The following is a 23,773-nucleotide window of genomic DNA, read 5'->3' on the forward strand; positions in this document are numbered from 1 at the left end:
ACCCCGGGTGTCAGGCTTATGAGCCTGACCAAAGACATGTCTCTAAAATCTGGTTGCCTTAGGTCTCGCTGGGGACCTAGCTGTCCATCCTCCTGGTAGCAGGACACTTGAAAAACTGAATGGAATGGGTATAGAGGAGGGGTTAAGCCGGCTCCTGGCACGCCCCTTTAATTTAGTATCAAGTGTCCTGCCTCCTGGAGGGTGGAGCTTAACCCCATGTGTTCCCTGTGTCCCCCTGAGACGGCAGAGAAATTGTATTTTTTTTTCAATGTGAACTGTAACATCTGAGGAAGTTTTACAAAGGTGAACATCCCCTTTAATGGTAAAATGTTTATTAGTGTTTCCTTAGCCCAACATTTTTGTTCCTGCTGAAACTGCTTTGCCATGTTGTTTGGCAGTGACACAGCCAGGCAAGATATGCAGCTTTGTAGGGGGCCAGTGGGCTTGTTTCTCTGTGGGCCCTATTCACCCAGGGTTCACAGAGTCTTGATTTCTACCCCTTCACTTGCCTGTCTGTACAGTAGTGCCCTTAACGTAACCGACCAGAACGGTAGGCTCAATTTGTTACACCTCTACATTCATGGTTAATGGTTACATCCATAAAATGTAACTAGCTGAAATAACATTTCGTTTGCAATTTTGTATTTAATTTTTTCCCATAGTTTTAAAAGGTACCTATGAATGAATGAATGTAGAGAGATGAATTGGCTAGTGACTCAAAGAGTAACAAACTGACACAGGTATTTATTAGTCATTGGACTTGCCAACCACCAATCAGCATGAAAGTGTTTTTACCAGAAAAAGATTTATATAAAAAAAAAAAAGTGTAGGCAGCAGATTACTACAACATTAAATACCGCATATTAGAAACATTTACAGTATTTGTACAAATTTATATACAATACACTACAATTTTGTGGATTTTGATAGCCAAACATTAGGGTAGAATCACATGGGGCATTTTTTTCATATTTTGTGGGTCAGACTCGCAGGATCATGCAACAGGATTTTGTCTCAGATGGCAAACAGTTCATATACAGTAGTTTACAGATTAGATTTTAATATATAGGCACCTACATCCAACATATAGGATACTATTTGCTGGTGTGACAACATATAACATGATCTCCCATTTAGTTTTTGCAGTTGCAGTTAGTTGACAGCTACAGTAACAGCCTCACTATAGGGTATAGTTGAAACTTAATATTTACCTGCAGCTGCTTTTTAACTGAATTATCTACAATCCTGAGCAAATATGGGCACAGTATTTTTGAGACATTTATAAGCTTCCCTGCACTGGTCTGAACAAAAGGTGAGGTAGCCAAAATATACCTGCACTCTTTGGGTGCAGTTTGAGATATGGGTAAAGGTGGCCATACATGTTCGCCCCTTCAGTCTATATTACAAGCTTATCTGCCTGTGTATAAAGCACTCAATCGGATCACCCTGATATCACCCACCTCAAGGTGTGCATATCAGGGAAAGATTTGCTTGATTGGTGAGGTCGATATTCTAATGCATGGCCAGCTTTGTTTAAACAAAACTTTTCCTTCTCTGTTGCATGCCCACATCACACATAAGTAAACAGTTAAAAAGCATAAGCATCACAAGCAAAGCGCACACAGCTGTTGCTTATATTTGCAGCACTTCCTTTCAGCAGAAAAGAGGTTCTGAGGAAGTGGCGCAAAGAGAGTCATTAAATGAGCCAGCAGCCATGTGCACTTTGGCTAGTGATTGTACAAGTACCAGTATGTGAATAAAGTCCCCTTTGCTTTTGTGTGGTGTGGGTGTGCAGCGGCAGAGAAAAAGCCAGACGGACCTACCTTATTGTTGACTTACATATAACTAATTAATTTTGTTAGATCTCTTTTTCCTTCAAAAGCCAGCGAATGTAAATAGAATAATCCTAGTAGCAGCTCAGTAAGATTTCAATACTGTCACAATGTGATATTTTAGTGATAGATCTCTGCGACTAATCTCTCCTAAATGCGGCAACAAAGAGGAACGCTGGTGAAAAGACCTTTGCATCGATTCAATTTTCCAAAGTTGCACAAAGGTTCCTCCTGTAGGCAACTTCAGAAAACTGATGTGATTTAGAAAAGATTAGTCGCCTGCAGTAGCAGAGATCTATTGCGGGTGACTAATCTCTGCCTGGGACCTTAGCCTTAATAATAAAATACTAAATTGTACTTGATGGTAACTAAGCTGCATAAATCTATATTGATTGCAAAATAACCCAAATTGGGTTTATATCTAATGTAAAAAAAAATTTTTATTCATATATATTTTTAAACAGACTTAAGTTACTGGTTACTGTGATCCAAATTATAGAAATAGTTCTTATTCGGAAAACCCAGGGTCCTAAGTGAAGGGTTAACATATGTATGCACAATTCTAAGAAGGTCTGTGTATGCGCTACTTCAGTTGTTATGATTACCTTGACCATCCTGTGTCTGTCCAAGTTATTTTGTCCTTGATGATCTCAGCAAATGCTCAACGCTAACAAACCAAAATAAGCTTCAGCAGCTACTCTAAATGAATTCCTGTTTTCTGCTAATAACTGCAAGGCATATGTGCCCACCCATGTTACGTAAGCATAATGGAATATCTTATCTACATGTATATAATCTGTGGCAAAACCATCAATAAACTGGATTTGTTAGGAGATTCACTACTTGTCTGTGTCTCTCTGTGCAAGTTCCCGGATCCGTATCACGTGACAGTGTACTAACAAGAGAGCCCGGGGTCCTAATAATCGGTATAACCCTAACACTAAGCATTCTGGATAACAGATCGTATACCTGTAACAGAAATAGATAATAGTAAGAGATTTTGAGTAAAATTATTGGGGTGTTTCAAGTGGCAGAGTTTTTGGGGACAAAACTATGGCTTAAAATGCAGGGACAAGTATAAATCAGGGAATGTAAATTTGGTGTTTGGGTGTATATAGAATCATAACAGCAGCTCTGTAGCAGATATAAGTAAACCTAAAGAGGAAACTATTACACAAGACTTTTAATATGAGGGTTAGTCTCACTAAAAGAGTTTTGTTAAATCTGTGAAAGGAATCTGTTTGCTATGACAGGGCAACGCCAGCCACAATTGGAAAAATCAGCATTTCCATAAAATCCTCTCCCAACATTTGCATAAACATTGCTCTTATTATTAAATTTATTTTATTTATCTCAGTAAGTTATATATTATCTCAGTAAGTTATTTATGTTAATGCTTTACAAAAGCGCATCTTTAAGATAAAGGACAGCTATTACTTGAAAGCTAGCAATCTGGGTTACTGAGCTGCTATTGGGAAACACTCATTATGAAACTCATTCATATATAAAATGTACATTTTAGAAAATTGGTAAGGAAAAAGATAGAATGTAACTAAAAAAAAAGTCATGTTTTTAAAAAAACAATACATTTTCTGAAGGTGAAATATTCCCTTTAAAGCTTCACAAATGAACCCCAGCAGTTTTTCTTCATGTATGCAGCAAAACCGTGCCACTTGGGATGATAAAGAGATATCAGCATTGGGTCATAACAGAATTCCTTTCTGCTATTAGCAATGCTATATATACTACTGGTAGAGGGACATGAATCAGTGGTGTAACTATAAAGGGTGCAGACCCCACAACCTTAGGGCATCTGCAAGAAGAGGCGAGAGTGGGGGGGGGGGGGCCTGAAACATTTTATTTGCAGTGGGCCAAGGCCCCTGAAGTTACACCCCTGACAAATTAATAACAGACTCACTAAATATGCTTAGTCCTGCCTTTTTCATTAAGTCTTAAAAAAAACCCTCACATTGCTGACAAAAATGTTTTTTTTAACAGTTCCCATGCAGTTTGAGCAAGCAGGATCTCAATAAGAGACAAATTCAGAATGTCCACAAATAAAAACTTAAAATAAAATACAATTCAAAATAAAATAAGTTCAACAGTGTTAATGAACTTCATGATTTGATTCAATTTGATTGTTTTTCACCAATAAAGGCTCCTTCATAGTCACTGCTCAGTGGCAGGGAGATGGGAACTGTGGAGCACATAAGTGATTACTTTTATAAAGGACCATTGGTACACACAATGTACTTTTTTTCATAGCAGCACAGGCACAGTCAGGCGTCCACCCTCTACTTGTGATGTTACCAGCAAAGATAAATTCACAGCACAGGAGGCTGCAGGGCTCCATTGGTAACTTAAATCCACAAAAGCTGTATAAAGTTTCATACATCGTAGAAAAGACGAACCAACTGATAGCGAACAAGAAAGGCAGCACAACTGCCAAGAACCTGTGAAATAGAAATAAATGACATATTACAGCTGCCTTGTAATTTATACAAAATGCATTGCAGCAAATAAAAACTGTGCATTAAAAAAAAATAAAAAAAGAATTGGATAAATAAAACTTTAAAATAAGTGAATGTAAAATTGATGAGACAAAAGCAATATACTTTTGTATTCATTGGACTTTTATAAGCAAATACAAGTGAATTCTTCGTTGATCTGCTTTAAAGATCTTGCAATGAAACAGTGCAGTGTTTCCTCACTATTACAAATATCTAACATATAAAAATCGTCGTATATAGGAACAACTGTATTTCAGCTTTGTTTTTTTTTATTTATTTAAAAGATAAGTACACCCTAAAAACAGGTGAATGTACAATTGATTAGTGTGCTATTCTAAGCACTTCTGTAATTTACATTCATTCCAAGATATTGGAAAATGAAGGCTGGCCTGATATTCTTCTGCTAAGGAAAAATGAGAGAAAAGTTATCTGAGGTTTCTAATCATCTGACAATTTCCTTGTCTGGATCACAAAACTGATCAGCAGGTGGTGTTATAACAAAATTTATATATAGTAACAGTACATATTCCTTTAATATCTTGAAATTTAAAAAAAAAAAAAATAATTATTGTAAATTACAAAAGTAGTAGAATAGCAGTCTCATCAATTTTACATTCACTAAAGGTTTATTTATTCTTTTAAGAAAAACAAAGATATAGAAAGTTGTTTCCATATGAAAAAACAGTCCCTCATTTGTTATATGCTAATTATTTGTGAAAGTAGGGAAACACTCAAACAATGTATTGATTTTTTTACAGGCAAATAAAAAAGGTAAGTTTCATTTCAAGATCAGCTAAGAATTAATTCTGTAAGGTAAGTTGAAGCTCATTTACAGAAACCTTCTGAGTGGACTGGTGATTTTTTGACTTTGTGATATAGTTATAAGGGCAGACTTGCAAATATTTTAGAACAAATATTTTGCATTCTGACTAGTGGATGCTTTGTAAGCTTTTAGTTCATCAAAGCTGTAAGAGTCAAAAGTTGTACTGTTCTAAGAAGGTATACATTGTTTAGACAAGAGATACACTGGTGGTTAATTTGCCATTTTGGCTATGCATACCCCTAAGAAATTTGACCAATAAAGACCCTGACCAGATTGCGCCACAAATTATTTTATCTACTGGGTGGTCAATTAATCTCTGTGACCAATGATAATATACGCATGCAGATACTATCAGTGAAATAATGTATATTTCATTACGTTTGGAGTGCAATGCACAATATGTGGGACACACCTCATGAAAAACTGATACATCTGATATTAATATTCATAAATTAAATAATTTCCCTTTACACTAGATTGCCTGGTGTGAATTTTGTGTATCATGCTACTACTATTCATATCTGTGGGTGTGATTTGGGGGTGGTTAGAAGAATAAACCAAATATAATTCAATTCTGGCTGATTTAGGGGACCCTTTGCACCTTTATTAGTCATCATTTTATATAAGTATATACGCTTATATACTAATTTTTTGGCACTATGTAACTCTTCAGAAAGGTGACATCTGAAACTCACAGAGGTGTGAATGCTGTGGAGTTACTTTGAAAGGATTACCAAAGTACCATGCAACTCTTCAAACAGGTGTTACTTGTTAGAGTTGCATGAATGGATGTGTGAAGAGTTCTGAAACTGCCGGGGTACAGATGTTAGAACAGCATTGTATGTAGCAGACAGATGGTGTCGAAGTCCCCCGCCTCTGTTAAGGGATGGTTTCTCCACTTTGACATGAATGGCCTCTTTTACACCTCTTTCAAACCAGCGGTCTTCTTTGTCCAAAATTTGGACGTTGCTATTTTCAAAGGAGTGTCCCTTGTCTTTTAGGTGTAGAAATACCGCAGAGTCCTGGCCTGTAGTGTTCGCCCTCCTATGCTGAGCCATTCGCTTGGAGAGCAGTTGCTTTGTCTCACCAATGTAAAGGTCTGTGCACTCCTCGCTACACTGGACTGCGTATACAACATTGCTTTGTTTTTCCTTTGGTGTTGGATCCTTTGGGTGTACAAGTTTTTGTCTCAGTGTGTTGCTAGGTTTGAAAAACACAGGGATGTGGTGTTTGTTGAAAATTCTCCTGAGTTTCTCCGACACCCCTGCTACATATGGGATGACTATATTGCGCCTTCTCTCTGCCTCAGGACGGTTATTCCTTTTGGTGTTCCTGTTGGGCTTAGTTGCTCTTGTTTTGACAAAGGCCCAGTCTGGGTAGCCACAAGCTTTCAGTGCTCCTCTGAGATGTTTACATTCCTTGTCCTTGGACTCTGTATCAGTTGTCACACTTTACGCCCTGTGGTGTAGAGTTCGAATGACACCCAGTTTGTGTTCCAGCGGATGGTGGGAATCGAACAACAGATATTGATCCGTGTGAGTGGGTTTCCTGTATACTTCTGTTTTCAAGATACCCCCCTCTTGAATGGATATCAAACAGTCCAAAAAAGCAAGTTTGTTCTCATGGACATCCTCCCTTGTGAACTTGATATTGTTGTCCACTGAATTAATGTGTTCTGAAAAGGCCGCCACTTCGTTGGATTTGATTTTAACCCACGTGTCATCTACATACCTGAACCAGTGACTTGGTGTAGTTCCATTGAATGTGAGTAGGGCCTTCCTTTCCACTTCCTCCATATACAAGTTTGCTACAATGGGAGAAACTGGTGAACCCATTGCACAGCCATGTTTTTGCCTGTAAAATTGGTCCTTGTATTTGAAGTATGTGGTGTTAAGGCACAAATCTAACAATAAACATACTTGGTTCGGACTGAGTTTCGTTCTGCTGCTGAGGGTGTTATCTTTCTGCAGTCGATTTCTTACAGTCTCAGTAGCCTCTGTGGTAGGTATACATGTGAATAGTGAAGTGACATCATATGATACCATAGTTTCTTCTGCCTCTAGTTTAACTCCTTGAATCTTGGTAACAAACTCTTTGGCATTTTGGATATGATGCACTGTTTTACCTACCAATGGGGCGAAGATGTTGGCCAAGTATTTTGCAATGCTTTAAGTCACTGAATTGATGCTGCTGACAATAGGCCTGAGTGGTGCTCCATCTTTATGTATCTTGGGGAGTCCATATAAGCATGGTGTAGCTTCTCTGGGGTACAGGTGGTGGTATAAAGCTTGATCAATGGCTTCCTCCTTTTCAAGTTGTTGTAGGCAATCTATCACCTTTTTCTTGTAACTGCTGCTTGGGTCTCTCCTTAAAGGTTCATATGTATTGCTATCACTGAGTAGCGAGGTCATTTTGCAGTGATAGTCAGTTGTGTTTAGCACAACTGTGCATCGCCCTTTATCTGCTGGCAGGATGGTGATGTTCGGGTCCTTACTAAGAGATGTGAGAGCTCTCCTCTCTTGTGTAGTAAGGTTAGAGGGGGGTGCTCTGGCACTTGACAATGCAGCGGACACTTTTAGTCTGAGTTGTTCTTGCTTCTTCCACCTTTATATGGTTGTTATTGGTATCTTTGGTGTTCTTGGATGTCTCATCTTTCTGCCTCCAGGTTAGTTCTTCTGTCCTTTTCAAACCGCTGCTACGTGATAGTAAGCTGGTGAACTTGCTTATTTGCCTCTCCTTACTCTTAATGTGTTGGGCCATCTGTGCATGTTCAATGAACTGAACCACCCTTTCCAGAGTTACATCAGGTAGCTGTTTTGTCAGACTCTGTTTCAGTTGTTCAATTTTCTGTTTAAGGGCCTCAATGGTGAAGTTGATCTGTCTAACCCGTTCATTTAGTAGACCAGGGCTCTGCGGTATTTCTACACCTAAAAGACAAGGGACACTCCTTTGAAAATAGCAACGTCCAAATTTTGGACAAAGAAGACCGCTGGTTTAAAAGAGGCCATTCATGTCAAAGTGGAGAAACCATCCCTTAACAGAGGCAGGGGACTTCGACACCATCTGTCTGCTACATACAATGCTGTTCTAACATCTGTAGCCCGGCAGTTTCAGAACTCTTCACACATCCATTCATGCAACTCTAACAAGTAACACCTGTTTGAAGAGTTGCATGGTACTTTGGTAATCCTTTCAAAATAACTCCACAGCATTCACACCTCAGTGAGTTTCAGATGTCACCTTTCTGAAGAGTTACATAGTGCCATTGTGATTGGATTAGTGGAAGAGTATATATGCTGAGGACTTCCCATAGCAGTCAGTTGAACTGAAGAAGCTGCTCGGATGAGTAGTGAAACGTCTTCAATGATTACCAAACAAGTGCAGTTGCTTTAAATTTATTTATACTAGATATACCATGACCTGGATGAATGAAAATCTTCATAGACATACTTCAAAATTAATTGTTTTGCCAACCTGACTGTCCCCTCTCAGCTTGTCAGTTCTAGCTTCTAATGCTAATGGCCTCCTGCTGCACAAATATTGCAGCCCCCTAATAGAGGAACATAGGGGCAAATACTTTTTTGCAAAATTATTAAGGTCATGCAAAGACAATGTTATGATATATGTAAAAAAAAAAAAAAAAAAAAAAGGTTTCATTTCTGGTGTCTGTATCTCTTTAAGACTTTCCCTTGTTTTTTTCTGTGATCTGTCCTATTGGCTATGCATTCTTTAAATACCCTCTTCCTGTTGTATGGCTTTAGCCTATGATTAAGTGCCCCTAGATCATGAAACACATCAGGAAAATGGAGGTTATGATGATTTTAATGTAGCCATAAATACAGATTTTTTTTTTTACTTTTAGGTTTGTGGTTCTTGTTGAGTCTTTAAGAGTCTGAATGCCCATTTTATTCCTGCTGATGGATTTATTTGAATTTGTGTCAATTAGACACATACATTCAAGTAGATGTCTGCTGAAGTGGTAAAAAAAATCCAAACAGGCTACATTATCTACTGAGGTGTAGTTACCATTAGATATTAACTTGTTAATAATTAACTGGCTCTGCTTAATTAAAAAGGTACAGAAAAGAGGAAAAAAACCAACAATGGAACACCTCTTATGCTGCACTTGATCACTGCCTCCCCTTACTTGACAGTTAAAACTTAAACTTTTATTCACCCAGTTATTTTTAGACACAAAAACACAAAGGACTATTTATAATTGTCGAACAAAGTTCAATAACAATATTATAGACATGACTTCCATAGTGATATAGGCTACTAGCAAATGTGTGCTTTTATTGATGGTGCTTAGACAAGTACCTCCTATCTTTGGGCCCCCAGGGAACAGCTGCCAATTAATTACTGCCTCTTATATTTATCACAGTAAATTCATTATTTGTAAGATCAGCTTCATGGACACCTTTCCCATTGCTATTTATAACAAGATCATTATAAACATAGCTTTCACCTTAGTATAGGATACAGATTAAATTGATGCTAGTACTATCAGTGTATAGACAAGCACCTCTTGGTGACAGAGAAACCCAAATTGCTCTTTAGGCTAGTACAAAGGGACTTTTTACACTCAGTGATCACCAACCAGTGGCTCATGATAAACATGTTGCTCACCCCCTCTTTTGATGTTGCTTCCAGTGTCCCCAAAGTAGGTACCCATTTTTATATCCCTGGCTTGGAGGCAAGTTTTGGAAGCACAGAGACACAGTTTTGCTCCAAGCACAGACTATTAATCCACATGGGGCTACCAAATAACATTTGTGTTGCTTGCCAATACTTTTTACATCTGAGTGTGGCTCACAAAAAGAAAAGGTTGGGGATCCCACATATAGTGTTGAAAATGTAGCAATGAAAATTGGACTTTTGATGTGATTAATTAATGTATTAGTTAGCTAGTGCAGAAGCAATTAAATTACCAGCCTTCGCTGACCAGTATGACCCAAACAGCATAAAGTTACACATTTTAAAAAAATATTTTTACTCCATATTATATTAAAAATAAACCCCAATGGATTTAACATAATTTGTTCCATTATTTTACCTGGATAAAAAGCAGCAGCACAGTTAGGTTCCTTTCGTGCATTGGTCCAGTAAGTTTCAGCACAAAGTTTATGAGTGTCATGTTGTTTACTTCCACATACTGTCCATCCTCTCCCTGTGCCCGCTTGACATCCAAGACATATAAAACCTCTCCAACCTATAAGGCAATCTCAAACTTAAAGTCTTGTATATTAAAGATAGATTTAGTAGTTTTGTGAGATATATATATATATTAGCAAGGATTTCTTGTCACCTTTATTATTAAATCACCCAGCTTGGACAGTTCTTTGCTCTTGAACTTGGAGTAACTCATACCCAATTTACCATTGGTTGGATCCAATCTGTGGAGACAAACACATTCTAAAAACCAAACCTTTATATATACAGCCCATCTTGGCTAGGACCAACAAGCTGATGCTGTTCTCATCCCTACAGGATTTTTAAACTCTGGATGTTTTTCAGCAGAATATCAGTTAGGTAGGCCTGTCAGAGTGCAACATACATGGGCAGATATGCTGCTGACTTAGACTAAAGAGGTAAAATTGGCAGCTAAAATCTACCCATCTATGGGCACCTTAAGTCTATGTAACCTCAAGCTTTCAAACTGAACTGAGGCGCTATGTATACTGAACATGCAGTAACCCGATGGACTATTTACAGAAAGGGAAGGTACTTTATCCAGATTGAATAAAAGAGCTGCACTGAATAACTATATCATGTAAAACAGCAACCAGTGTAGTCAACTGATAGTGGTCAGAATGTTCTGTATCTAGTATTACTATCATGATGCAAAGAATACCTTGGCAGACGATGCCGTGGGCAAGGGATGATATGCAGAAGCTGTGGCAGAGAATACAGGAAGTTTAACACCTGTGGGATGAAAAACAGCAACATTGTTTTGCTGAAGTGTCCAACGATCCCAACCACGGCGAATGTCATTCCAGCAAAGTAACAAAATGTGTCACCAACAAACACACGAGATGGGTACCTGAGGGATGGAACCAGATAACACTTAGAGCAGACTTATTATATGGGGCATGCAGGCTATATTTAAATATATTAGTAGTTGGGTACAGCCTGTGTGTACACATTTTCTTATCAAATAATTCTAAACGGTTTAACTACAATGCAAGCTTTATTTTACACAGTTTTATCTTACCAGTTATGATATAGTAGGCCTAATGTGGTAAAGAAAAATGGAATGAGGAAGTAAAGTGAGAAGAGGTGGTCATCGTGGAAATCTCCTGTCAAAGAGAATAAAAGTTATCTGTTTTAGTTATTTATTGATTTATTTTTATTGTTGTTTAAACTTTTGAGGGTTTCATTGTATTACAGGTATGGGATCAGTTATCTGGAAAAAAAACAATTCTAATTTTTAAAAGATGATTTTCTTTATCTCTATAATATTAAGACAGTACCTTGGATTTAATCCCAACTAAGATACAATTAATCATTATTGGAGGCAAAACAATCCTATTGGGTTTAATTGAACCTTATCTGGAAAACCCCAGGTCCCGAGCATTCTGGATAATAGGTCCCATACCTGTATCAGACTTAAACATACACCAAATCTCCCAAAACCACCACTAATGATTTGCAATGGAATTACTTGCAGACACTTTTTTTTAGCCAACTACTGCCTGACAAGAGCTTTCAGGTGAAACAGACATAAGTCAGTTGGTGTAGTTTCGGGTTTCCCTGGTAATTGTTTCTAATATTAGGAAAACAGAATATTACATGACACAGCACAGGAGCAGATGGCTGGGTTAATGGCTGGTGCCTTTCACTCTCAGCTAGTGTGGGGGAATATTTCTTAAACTGACAAACATCATTTGTCGTTGTTTTCAGCTATATATCTGATGTACAAGGCTCACCAGAATGCTCCCAGTTCTCTCCATGGAAGCAGTTCCATTTGATAGCACAGTGTACGCAACACTTTAAAAAATTATGTTATATGACTAACTGATCACTTCCATAAGGGAAAGTGGCTATTTATAGGCCATAATGCCATGTAGGGCACATTATATTTTGGGAAGACACAACAATATGTTTTAAAAAGGCCTACCAAATGGCCTTTTTAAAAACAGGGAAATCCATTCACTCTTATGTTTATCTGTATTACAGACCAATACACAAAGAAACCAACACTAAAATAGGTTATTTGAAATGTTACACTATTTATTTACCATTCAGCTCTGCAATATTGAAGAGAATGATAGAGCCAGCTATGACCAAAGACTGGCCGGCCTCTAGCCCATTTATTCCTGCCAGGATATTGATGGCATTTGTACAAAACACAGCCAGCATGCCCATGTACACGTAGTACAGGATACCTGTTAGACAGAGGAAATTTACATGGCTGACAAATAAGATTTAGCAAATAAAAAAAACATAATACAGTCACTTTAATTCTTATGGCAGTTTTATCATAGTGCATTTTATACCGGCATACTTTATGTTCCTGCCTGCTCACATCTTTATTTGTCTCTGCACTGGCTCATTCAAAGCAATATTTTTTACTATTTGTGTTATTAAATCTTCAGTCAGATCTGGTACAGTAGTCATGCTCCCTATCCTTGTTACTTGTGCCAGGGAACCACTTTCATTTCTATTTCTGGGGATGGGGCCCCCAAGCTGAAATAATGAAGTCCTCCCTACATCAAATTCTACTGGATGCCAGTTTTAAACATTGCATGAGTATATTAACAATCATTATTACTTAAATCAAGAGCTCATTGTCCACACATTATGAGGTTAAATCCACCTTAGTGTGGTCATTGAAATTCACAATCAAACACTAATCATTCAGGCTAAGTCACATGGGGTTCCCTTATTTTGCATTATTAGGAAGTTCTTCCATGGCATAAAAACAGCTAATAAGCGTTACTACAGAAAGTGGAGTAATAACCTTGTTAAAAAAAACCACAAATTTTACATCTTGATATCTGCCAAAAAAATGCCAGATTGTGCATTCTCACATGTAGGAGCTGATACATTTTGACAAATCAAAATATACTAAAACAAATGAATACACCTAGTTGCTGGCACATGTCGTGTATAAACATAGTGTATTTAAAGATGGTTTCTAAAATAATGCAAGAAGTTTGGTCTACATCTTTACTTAACTATTGCATAATTCCTACATTACTAATATTTAAGGATCTTTGTTTAAGTCTCTGTATTCAATGTAGGCATATTAGTATGGGTCTGATGACAGAAGTCACTACCTATATAAACGTAAAGAGCTCAATTATAGATTGTTACAAATGGTTTGTCTCTATTGCACATTGTGTTATTACATGTAGCAATGTGCATGTGAAAGCTCAAGTTGACATAATTTTGTGGTGATTTGTGGGAAATGTGAATTAGTGCAAAGGTTTGTGGGAGAGTACAAACAATTATGGTTAATTTAGAAATACACCTGGCCTATATATGTGTGTGTTTTGCACAGCATTTTTATGTGACAATGCAGTTTGGTAAAAACACCACATGAGACATAATTAACAAAAATGCAGGCATCACATCAGTGCCCAGAGCTGACTTTTTTTGGAAGAAAACAAGCTGAAAACATTTGCCCAGTACACCAATAGGAACAAGAAGCCAGAGCAGATTATGCAAATTAATGTTTAGAGTTGAAATTAAGGGGTCCAATGGAAATAAATTTTGCACCAGACTCCATAGGCCAATATTAACACGAACTAGTATTAGTACAAAACGGCTCATTTACATCTACAAGTGCAGTTGTGGTCCCCACATTTTCCTCACTTTTATTAGAGGTACTTAATTGCATTAATTTGGTCGCATCGGACGCAATTACAGTAGGCGCAGCAGAGTTGTCATTAGAGAATCATCCCTTTGCAAGCATAACTTTTCTGGAGAAAAAACAAAGACTGTACTCAAAATTGCAATTTGATCACTGCACTTAAAAGGCATAAATCAGCCCAAATGTTTCAAGTTGACCTGCATTTAGGTAATTGTGTATGAAGTTGCAGGGGGTCTGAAATATATGAATAGCACTGGCATTTCACAAATCAGTAAAGAGTTGCATCCCATTCAGTTTAAGTGTGGATTATGTTTTTTTTTTTTTTGTTTTGTTTTTTTATGAATTTCAGAGGTGATGTTGGCCAGGGCCACAATTGGTGGTCCATTTCCTATTTAAAGGTAAAATAGGCATTACAAAACAAAGACCTCTGTCTTGGAGATGATGCTCTTGGGGTAAAGGATAGAGTGGACCTGACCTATATTAAAGGATTAAACTAGCAATATTTGTCAGAAATGGATGCATAATGGAAGGTGAAAAAGCTTTGGGACACAATCCCATCTCTTGATATGTAACTTATAAAAGGCTAGACTGCAAAAATAGAAAAAGCTAGCACCATCCACATTAATTGTACATGAAAGAGAATGAGAATGTAGGGGTAACGTGCAACTGAAGTAAAATTGTATGGCAGAAAAAGGAGAAGGAAAAAACAGGAATATCCTCTCAGAGGGTTATCCCTGTATAGACTTCAGGACACTGCACCGAAAACCCCCAAAAAAGTGTAATTATTATCAGGTAAGTTTCTTGATCAAGTATGGTATAGAAATTAAGACTTAACGTTTATTGTTAACTTTTTTAAAAAAAAAATAAAGTTTATCGAGGACAAAACCCTATTAAAAAACGCGTAAGGTGAAATACAACTCAAAAGAAAACTCTAACAAAATCCAAGGCTGCTTAGAGTTAACTTGCTTTCTAAGATTCGCTACAAAGTTTCATTTTACAAAGTAACCATTATAACTTGATTCTCCTAGGCCTGTGAGGGCAATTCAAGGGAGATTAAAAAGTATCCGAAACTATTGTTGCGAAAATGTTACCATACAAGTAAGCAGAGGATTCAGTTTCCTTATGATCCAAAATAACTGCTTCGCCACAAGGGGGATTCAAACCCCGTTGTTATTAAATGAGGAATGCACTTCTCTTTAGGTATAGAGCTATAATTAGATAATTTCGGTGTGCCAACATCCCGCAGTAAAGTGAAGTTAGCCCCAGCTTTAAGCCCAGTTTCTCGTTTCTAGATTGTAACACCCACGCTTATTAAAATGCACATCAATCGTGCAACCCTTTCAACCCACCCTTCCAACCACAGAACCCCACATCAACACCCGTTCATTCCCCCCTCCAAGCCCGACACGCGTTTCGCTCCTATACACGCGGAGCTTTTTCAAGGACTACTAGTAGTAGGCCTAGGAGAATCAAGTTATAATGGTTACTTTGTAAAATGAAACTTTGTAGCGAATCTTAGAAAGCAAGTTAACTCTAAGCAGCCTTGCATTTTGTTAGAGTTTTCTTTTGAGTTGTATTTCACCTTACGCGTTTTTTAATAGGGTTTTGTCCTCGATAAACTTTATTTTTTTTTTAAAAAAGTTAACAATAAACGTTAAGTCTTAATTTCTATACCATACATGATCAAGAAACTTACCTGATAATAATTACACTTTTTTGGGGGTTTTCGGTGCAGTGTCCTGAAGTCTATACAGGGATAACCCTCTGAGAGGATATTCCTGTTTTTTCCTTCTCCTTTTTCTGCCATAAAAGGCTAGACTGTCTGATGGGAATGTTAGCGTAAGGAAGACATACCTCCTGCAATCATCATCACGAGGTACAGAATATGTGTAACATAAGAATGCATCATGCATTGGTGGGTGTAGATTCAGGAAAGGCTGTGATTCAACAGAAGAAAGAAACCTATCCTATTCAATTTATTCTTGTTATATGATCCTTTTAAAAGCCATTTAAGGGATATTGTGCAAAAAAAAAAAAAATTGTGCCATTGCATTATACAGAAGAATATACTATACACAGAAGGAATCTGCTTAGAAAAGGAGTTACTAGCACCACCTAACTGTCCCACTTTCTGCAGGCCAGGCTTTGCAGGGGAGCCAACTGCTCTCAGCACGCTGCACTGTAATACAGGACTTTTAATTTATATACTGTATGTCACTCACCTAAATCAACATGAAGTCCCAGAAGTGGCCTAAATGGTTTAGGTACTACAATTGTGGTGTTTCCAAATGTGGTAAAGTAGACCATAAGAAGTGGCAATGAGGCTGCAGTGGGGAGTAGCAATTTGTGGCGCCAGCGAAGGTTCAAAACATCATCAGCGAAACCCAGAAAGATCATACAGCAGATGGCAAGTAAGGAACCAATAAGTGCTACAAACTGAGAGAAGTTGGAGTTGTGTGAGTATGTTTCTGTAAAAATGCAATTGCAAGAAATGAGGACAACAAAAAAAAGGCTACTAAAAAGAATCTAAGAAATTACGGAGAGGAAATTACAAGTAAGTGACAGAAATATGTAAGATGGACTACATAGTTAATGCAGTGGGGAAAGGTGTGGGGGCTACAGAACTGGATGCTACATCACCTCATGATGTGGAAACTCTTTGCATTGCTCTTCCACAAAACAGCTGAGGAAGGGTACAGGAATGAAGAAGAACAGTATGAGAAGAAAAACTGCCCCACTGATAACACCTTGAGACTCCGGGCTGAAAAAAAAACATACATAGGGGGTAAATTAATAAAAACTCCAGTGTTCAGGAACTCATAAATCTGCTTTTTATAATATTTATGGCTTTCACAATACAGCTGTCAAAACTTTTAAGCAGTTTATACATACCGTGTTTTCATATGCATAATACATTTTGTGTTTATAGAAGTGCAGTGAAAGACTTTAGTAGAAGATATATCATAGGGTGCAGGAACATGTAGTCATGGATCATATAACACATATGCAACTATAGCCAAGTCCAAATATAAAAACTTTGTGAAATTATTCTTGAAATCTATGTTGTCACGTTTTTATTCTGAATAAACAAAACCCTATATTATGATTTGTATTTATGTTTTAAGTTTGGGAAATGTTAAAGAAATGTGGCATCAGGCCCAGACTGGCACACTGTGGAAAAAAATGCTTAAGGGGCTGCTGTGTGATGCCATACACAGCCACTATCTATTGGGCTGCTGGGGGACTATTTGGGCCTCCTTGTACTTGAAATGCCAGGGACCATTTTGAATCCCAGTCTGGACCTGTGTGGCATGTACAAATGTTTCGGCACCTTTATATTTGTATGACCCAGTCACCACCACCCCCCCTTCCTGTTGTGGGTATCACAAGCCATTACTTACACCGGCTCCTTGGTCATCTTGTTCATATCGGTGCCGTATAAACGGGCTGCGATAAAGTGCTCCTTAAAAGCCGGAATAAGGGTGGCTGTGGCCAAACCACCTAAAACGGAACCGGCCACATTGAGAAGAAGCGGCACCGCCGGCATGTTTACCAGTGGAATATTCTTCCTGTTTCCTGTCGCACCTCATTGATTCCAACACAGCGGTTCTACAATTACTCCACGTGTTCCTAGAGCTGATTGGTGGGCTCAGAAAAGGGGGCGTGGCGCGATAGATACAGGAACTGCGTTTTACACAGCGTGAAGTCGCTCAGAAGTGACAGCAAGGTGGTTCGTAAGTTTTTGGAGCCTCCCCTAAAGCGAATTGTCAGAAGCTGGATTGACAGCAGTCATAGAGCGCCGCTTCCTGGGCCTAATGTTAATAACACTGTCTTTTCTATACGATTTAAAACAGAGACATTTACAGGTGTAGGAAGTCGGAAAGAGGGGTTTTAATGTAAGAGTTTATTTAGCAGTTGCCTTCTAGTATGTGCAATACTTTCTGGAAAGGAGACATCACTTATAGGTTATGGTTTATGCTGTTGAATATCCTGTACCTGACATTAAAGGGGACCTGTCACCCTAAGAAATAGTTCCAAATGTATTTCTATTGTGTCTGCTCAGCAAAATAAACTTCAAATATACTGTATTCATAATATATAACTTGTGTAAGGACCCATAGGGTTTAGCTCCCCTATGGATTTAAACCCTACCTCTTCACATATCTACACTGTTATTGGTCAAAGCCTTTGTACTTAGGTTTGGTTATGTAACTATACCCTATAGGTTTAGTCAGGTTGACCACACCCCTTGCAGATTGATATAGTATCTAGCAAGAGGTGTGGCTTCCTCTTTGGCTGCCTCTGCTTCTCAGTGCAAAGGACCACTGAGCCTGGGAGCAGACTATAGGCCCCAGAAGCAATTTACCCCAGAGTGACACCATCCACTCTGGTGAAGTCGGTGACAGGGCCCCGTAAATGAGGTTAGCAAGCATAGCAGTTCTGTCATAGCACTTTCTAGGAAAGTAAAATAGTGAGCTCTAGTAAGCAAGGGCAGTTTAATAGCCCCAACAACGGAGAGTTAGTTCTGGGAGTATTCTCCTATCTGGCAATGTTGCCTCAGTGTAGGGCCACGGAGTACAGATAGGTGACAGGTTAGAATAAACCCTGATCCCTACTCACCCGGAGGATTCATTTACTAGAGGTTATCAACATGTAGGACAAGATATCTTACCAGGCTATCTCCACAGGGGTATCAAGCTGAAAGGTGTCCAGACTCTACCAAGAGGTAGAAAGGTGAAAGGTGCCCAGACTCTACCAAGAGGTGGGATAAAATGGTGTACATCCTCTCTTTCTTCCTCAGAGTGTACTGTCAAGTAAAATCTACCTCTGCTTGTTTGTGAGTATGCGATAACCTTGCTTTCCATGTGTCTTGGACAATAAACACAGCTAGAGTGAGCTGTAGTTCAACTACACCCTCAGCTCCATCCAGGTCTCTTCCACCTAAGCGAAGGCCCATCCTGTTAAACAGAGTCGCATGTAACCCATGCTCTCATCTAAATACTAGCCTGGTTTTACTTAAATATAGCCAAAATAGCATTACACTTGTTTTATTCAGTCGATCATAGGAAGTAGGCAGGCACCATTTTGTGGACAATGTTATAAAGGCAAGCTTTGCATCATGCCAAAATCTTTATGTGATAGAATGGAGGACCAGATGTGGATACTTGGCACGCTGACACCAGAGCCTCATGGAACACAATTTTCCAGGTAAGCCAGGGTAGAAAATGCCAAGGGTTTGAAGGGGAGCACTTACAGCACCAGGTTTAGAACCCTGGGTAAGATGGGTTCACAATAGGTTAGGTAGAGGTGGCTGACACCTTGGAAAAAGGTGCCAATATCTGGGAGTGTAGCCAGTTTCTTTTAAAAAAGAAACAGTCCCTTGTCCATGTCTGCTTGTAAGAAGAATGTGAGCAATGGAAAAGGTGTCAAATGGTATGCTGAGTGAGAGTCCCAGTTGATCTTCCAGATCCAATAGAATGCTTTGGAAGACACAGATTTCTGTGAAATCATCATAGTATGTATTACCTCTGAAGAGAAGCCTTTCTTGCATAGGACAAGCAACTCAAGAGCCATGCTGTTAAATTCATGAGATTTGGGTTGAGATGGAGGATGAGACCCTGGGCAAGAACATTTGGCTCCTGCGGACATTGCCATGGTTTGGCTTTACTGACATATACTGTTTGTGAACCATACCTTCTAAAGGCTAATGGTGGGCACAAGGATCAATTTACACCATTCCTGCTTGATCTTCTTGATGCCCCTGAGTAGCAAGGAGAATGCAATGTGGTCATTGGGCATCCACTGTTAGTGCCCAGGGGTCTCTGAAGCAGGCTGTGAAGTGTGGAACCCTGCGATTTTGATGAGAATCCATGAGGCACACCTCTGGTGTACCCCAACACTCAGCAATTTTGAAAAAGAGAACTCTTGCTTTAGAGGCCATTTTCCTCGGTTGAGGCTCTAAAAGGGACATGCCCTTAGATAAGTGTTGGGCCACCAAAGCAGTGCCAACCTAGTGTGAGGTCGCAGAGTGAATTTTTGGGACAGCTCAATCCAGGTCCACTGATCCTAGATGCTCCATTGGAGTTCCCAGAGATAGAACTGGGCGAAGGAGACAAGCTCTATGGACGAGACAATGTACCCCAGGACCTGCATGGCAAATTGGACAGAGACCCTTTGCATTTGAAGGAGCTGTACAACCAGAGATTGAAACTGGGCGATTGTATTGAGGGGATGGTGTCAAAGATCATCCTAAGGGCATACTGCCTGTGGAAGTGAGGTGAGACTTGTAGGTGTTGTTGGTCCACCCTAGACTGGTTAGGGTGTTGGTGACTAAGGACAGTGGTGTCTCCACTGCCGAATAAGACAGGGCATTGAGGAGCATGTTGTCCAAGTAAGGCGTGATGAAGATCCCCTGAAGTGGAGTAAAGTGGCCATGGAGTTCTTGAAGAATGAGGCATCCAGGCCCAAAAGAGCCATGTTCTTGGAAGTCTGGTAACTGGGGAGTCTACAGATGGAGGACTCCTAGGAATGTTGGCATGATTAGCCTAGAACTGCCTTTCAGAGTGTTCCCTTTCAGACTGAATGATGCTATTGAGTTGAGCTGGGGTGGGAAAAGGAGTAGAATCCCTTAAGATACAAAATTTCAGTACTGTGGAAATTAGCGAGTCCGTCACCTCGGAGGATGGTTTAGATAAATCTTAATCTTCCTTAAACATCCCCCTTCACTGAGGAACTGGTTGTCCCAGAGTGTGGAGGCACTGGGGGAGCCTTGGTCACTGCCCTCCTCTGAAGGAGGAGCTGAGCTCCCTTAGAAAAGGGTCCCTCTAAGTTGCTTTCTGCCATTATGCAGGCTGCTGTAGGGTAGCCCCTGCATTGATAATGCAGTGTGATTAATATCAATGCTGTTGTGGAAGAATAGCAATGCAATGTGCCTGTCCCTTGAGTGATGGCTGGTGCCCTAGTCTGGCGTTCGAAATAAAGCTCAGAATGGAGAGTGGAGCCTTGTCCTGTGCAGTTGAGTCCTTATTTTAGATGGCGAGTCGGTGTCGGGATGGAGAACAGTAGAGTATAAATGTGCAGTTAAGAAGAGCATTGGAAATGATGTAGAAGTGCACGTGATGTAGGTTCAAATATTGTACAGCGCTGTGGAATATGTTGGCGCTTTATAAATAAATGTTAATAATAATAATGCTTTATCACTTCTTTAACCACGCAAGCTGAGACCTGGGGCTAGTGGGCTGATGAGAGGCAAATAGGAATGCGCACAGAAGAGGAACTGCATGCAGTAGAGGACACAGCTAATCCATGGAGTTTAGAGGCAAAAAGTTGATTGCGCATTCTGATGGCTTGATGGGAGAGAAACAGGACTGACCTGACTTCGATCTCAGTGCTGGACAGCTTCTGCTCTGTGAAACTACAGGCACAGGAATTTCTACATGGCTCGCTCCATGGAAGGCTTAAAGGAAAAGTAACACAAATTTTTTAAGTAAAAAAATCTATTCTACCCTGCACCAATAATTGCCCTATCCACTTAGTATTTTGAATGCTTTATTAGAAAATACCTGCTAAAACTTGGCTTCCAGTCATTTGAAATAAGGCGATATAGGGCAGGACAGGGCCGCCATCAGGGGGGCACAGGGGGTACGACTGTCCCGGGCGTTTTTAGCTTTAAAGGGGGCCCGGCCGCGCTAGAGTTTCCGGGCCCCCTTTCATCAAGCCCAGCCCGGGCCCAATCTTTGCTTCCGTCTTCCTCTATGTGCCGCGGCTCTCTGCCGCATCCTCGCTTTTATAAGGTTGCGCCCGTGCGTACTGACGTCACACGCACGGAGCGCAACCTTATGAAAGCAGAGAAGCCGCTGAGAGCCGCGGCACATAGAGGAGGACATCACTGGAGCTGGAGGCCGCTGGGAGGAAATGGAAGGTGCTTGGGGGCCCTGGGGGAAGCTGAAGGATGCCCTGGGGGAAACTGAAGGATACTTGGGGGGCCCTGGGGGAAGCTGAAGGATGCCCTGGGGGAAGCTGAAGGATGCTTGGGGGGGGCCCTGGGGGAAGCTGAAGGATGCTGGCGGTGCCCTGGGGGAAGCAGGAGGATGCTGTGGGGGAGCTGGAGGATGTTTGGAGGCCCTGGGGGAAGCTGAAGGATGCCCTGGGGGAAGCTGAAGGATGCTGGCGGTGCCCTGGGGGAAGCAGGAGGAAGCTGTGGGCGAGCTGGAGGATGCTTGGAGGCCCTGGGGGAAGCTGAAGGATGCCCTGGGGGAAGCTGAAGGATGCCCTGGGGGAAGCTGAAGGATGCTGGCGGTGCCCTGGGGGAAGCAGGAGGAAGCTGTGGGCGAGCTGGAGGATGCTTGGAGGCCCTGGGGGAAGCTGAAGGATACTTGGGGGGGGCCCTGGGGGAAGCTGAAGGATGCCCTGGGGGAAGCTGAAGGATGCTGGCGGTGCCCTGGGGGAAGCAGGAGGATGCTGTGGGGGAGCTGGAGGATGCTTGGAGGCCCTGGGGGAAGCTGAAGGATACTTGGGGGGGCCCTGGGGAAAGCTGAAGGATGCCCTAGGATGAGCTGAAGGATGCCCTGGGGGAAGCTGAAGGATGCCCTGGGGGAAGCTGAAGGATGCTGGCGGTGCCCTGGGGGAAGCAGGAGGAAGCTGTGGGGGAGCTGGAGGATGCTTGGAGGCCCTGGGGGAAGCTGAAGGATGCTTGGGGGGGCCCTGGGGGAAGCAGGAGGATGCTTGGGGGGGCCTGCGGGGAGCCGAAGGATGCTGGGGGTGCCCTGGGGTATGAGTATGAGTAATTTGGGGGAGGACCACCGATGTTTTAGGGGGCCCTGGGCTGGCTAGCAATGATTTAGGGGGTACCTGCCCTGGCACCAATGCAAAACGTAACCCCTGGCTACCAATGTCTGTATGTCTTTTTTTTATTGATGGGGGGGTCACTGGGGGAGGGGCCATTGGGGGTGTGGGAGGAGGGGGGGGCAGAAATTTTTTTTGTGAGGGGCCCCGTAATTTCTGATGGCGGCCCTGGGGCAGGATCCACTATGCGACGTCGCATAGTGGATGCTGCTCCTTCCTTTGCCGTATCACCTTATTTCACCCTAGACAGGGTGGGCAGGATATAGGTAGGTCTGTACTTGTAAGGAATAATACTTTAGTGAAGAGGGTCAAGGAAAGGAGGGATTTGTAGGGTACAGGTATCGGACCCCTTATCCGGAAACCCGTTATCCAGAAAGCTCCGAATTACGGAATGCCCATCTCCCATAGACTCCATTTTAATCAAATAATTTAGAATTTTAAAACTGATTTCCTTGTAATTAATTTCAACTAAGATATAATTAATCCTTATTGGATGCAAATCAATCCTATTGGGTTTAATTAACGTTTTATTGATTTTTTTAGTGGACTTAAGGTATTGAGATCCAAATTACGGAAAGACCCCTTATCCGGAATACCCTTGGTCCCGAGCATTCTGGATAATGGGTCCTATGCCTGTATTACAAATTTGGTTTGCCAGTAAATATGTAATTCTGGCCCTGCAATGCCCATTATACTAAAACCCCACTCGTACCCCTACAAAAAAAAAAGTATGTTTTAGTTTGTCCGATTTTCAGTATTTTATTTAACAGGTCTTTTTTTTTATATGATATTTGAATTATTTGCCTATTCTATTGTTTCATCATATACACCCAAGAAATGCATCAGGCACTTAAATGCAACATGATAGCAAAACAAGGGGTATTCAGTGGATTTTACCTATAATATTTAAGTGGTGGAAAACAAATACTTTGAACTCAGTTATGCA

The 23,773-nt window shown here is 40.5% G+C and overlaps 1 protein-coding gene across 1 annotated transcript; it reads right to left on the reverse strand.

The window, feature by feature from the left end:
* Positions 1–724: 724 nt before the first annotated feature.
* Positions 725–17,629, reverse strand: dpagt1 (dolichyl-phosphate (UDP-N-acetylglucosamine) N-acetylglucosaminephosphotransferase 1 (GlcNAc-1-P transferase)). The gene is made up of 9 exons (XM_031905751.1): positions 17,385–17,629; positions 16,624–16,744; positions 16,206–16,419; positions 12,407–12,553; positions 11,380–11,464; positions 11,020–11,208; positions 10,474–10,561; positions 10,222–10,377; positions 725–4,285 (listed from the first exon to the last, which is right to left on the reverse strand). The coding sequence occupies exons 1-9, from the start codon at positions 17,528–17,530 to the stop codon at positions 4,220–4,222; spliced, it is 1,212 nt and encodes a 403-aa protein (XP_031761611.1). The 5' UTR covers positions 17,531–17,629; the 3' UTR covers positions 725–4,219.
* Between the last annotated feature and the right edge of the window lie 6,144 nt (positions 17,630–23,773).

This window comes from Xenopus tropicalis, chromosome 7 (assembly GCF_000004195.4).
Source record: "Xenopus tropicalis strain Nigerian chromosome 7, UCB_Xtro_10.0, whole genome shotgun sequence".
NCBI classification, from domain to species: domain Eukaryota; kingdom Metazoa; phylum Chordata; class Amphibia; order Anura; family Pipidae; genus Xenopus; species Xenopus tropicalis.

Coding starts and splice junctions, on each gene's coding strand:
- dpagt1 (XM_031905751.1), bottom strand. CDS start 17,530: ATGCCGGCGGTGCCGCTTCTTCTCAATGTGGCCGGTTCCGTTTTAGGT. Junction 12,554..16,205: donor GGGACTTCATGTTGATTTAG/GTGAGTGACATA, acceptor TCTGTCTAACAG/GTATCCTGTACTACGTGTAC. Junction 4,286..10,221: donor TGCTGCTGCTTTTTATCCAG/GTAAAATAATGG, acceptor TCTATTTCACAG/GTTCTTGGCAGTTGTGCTGC.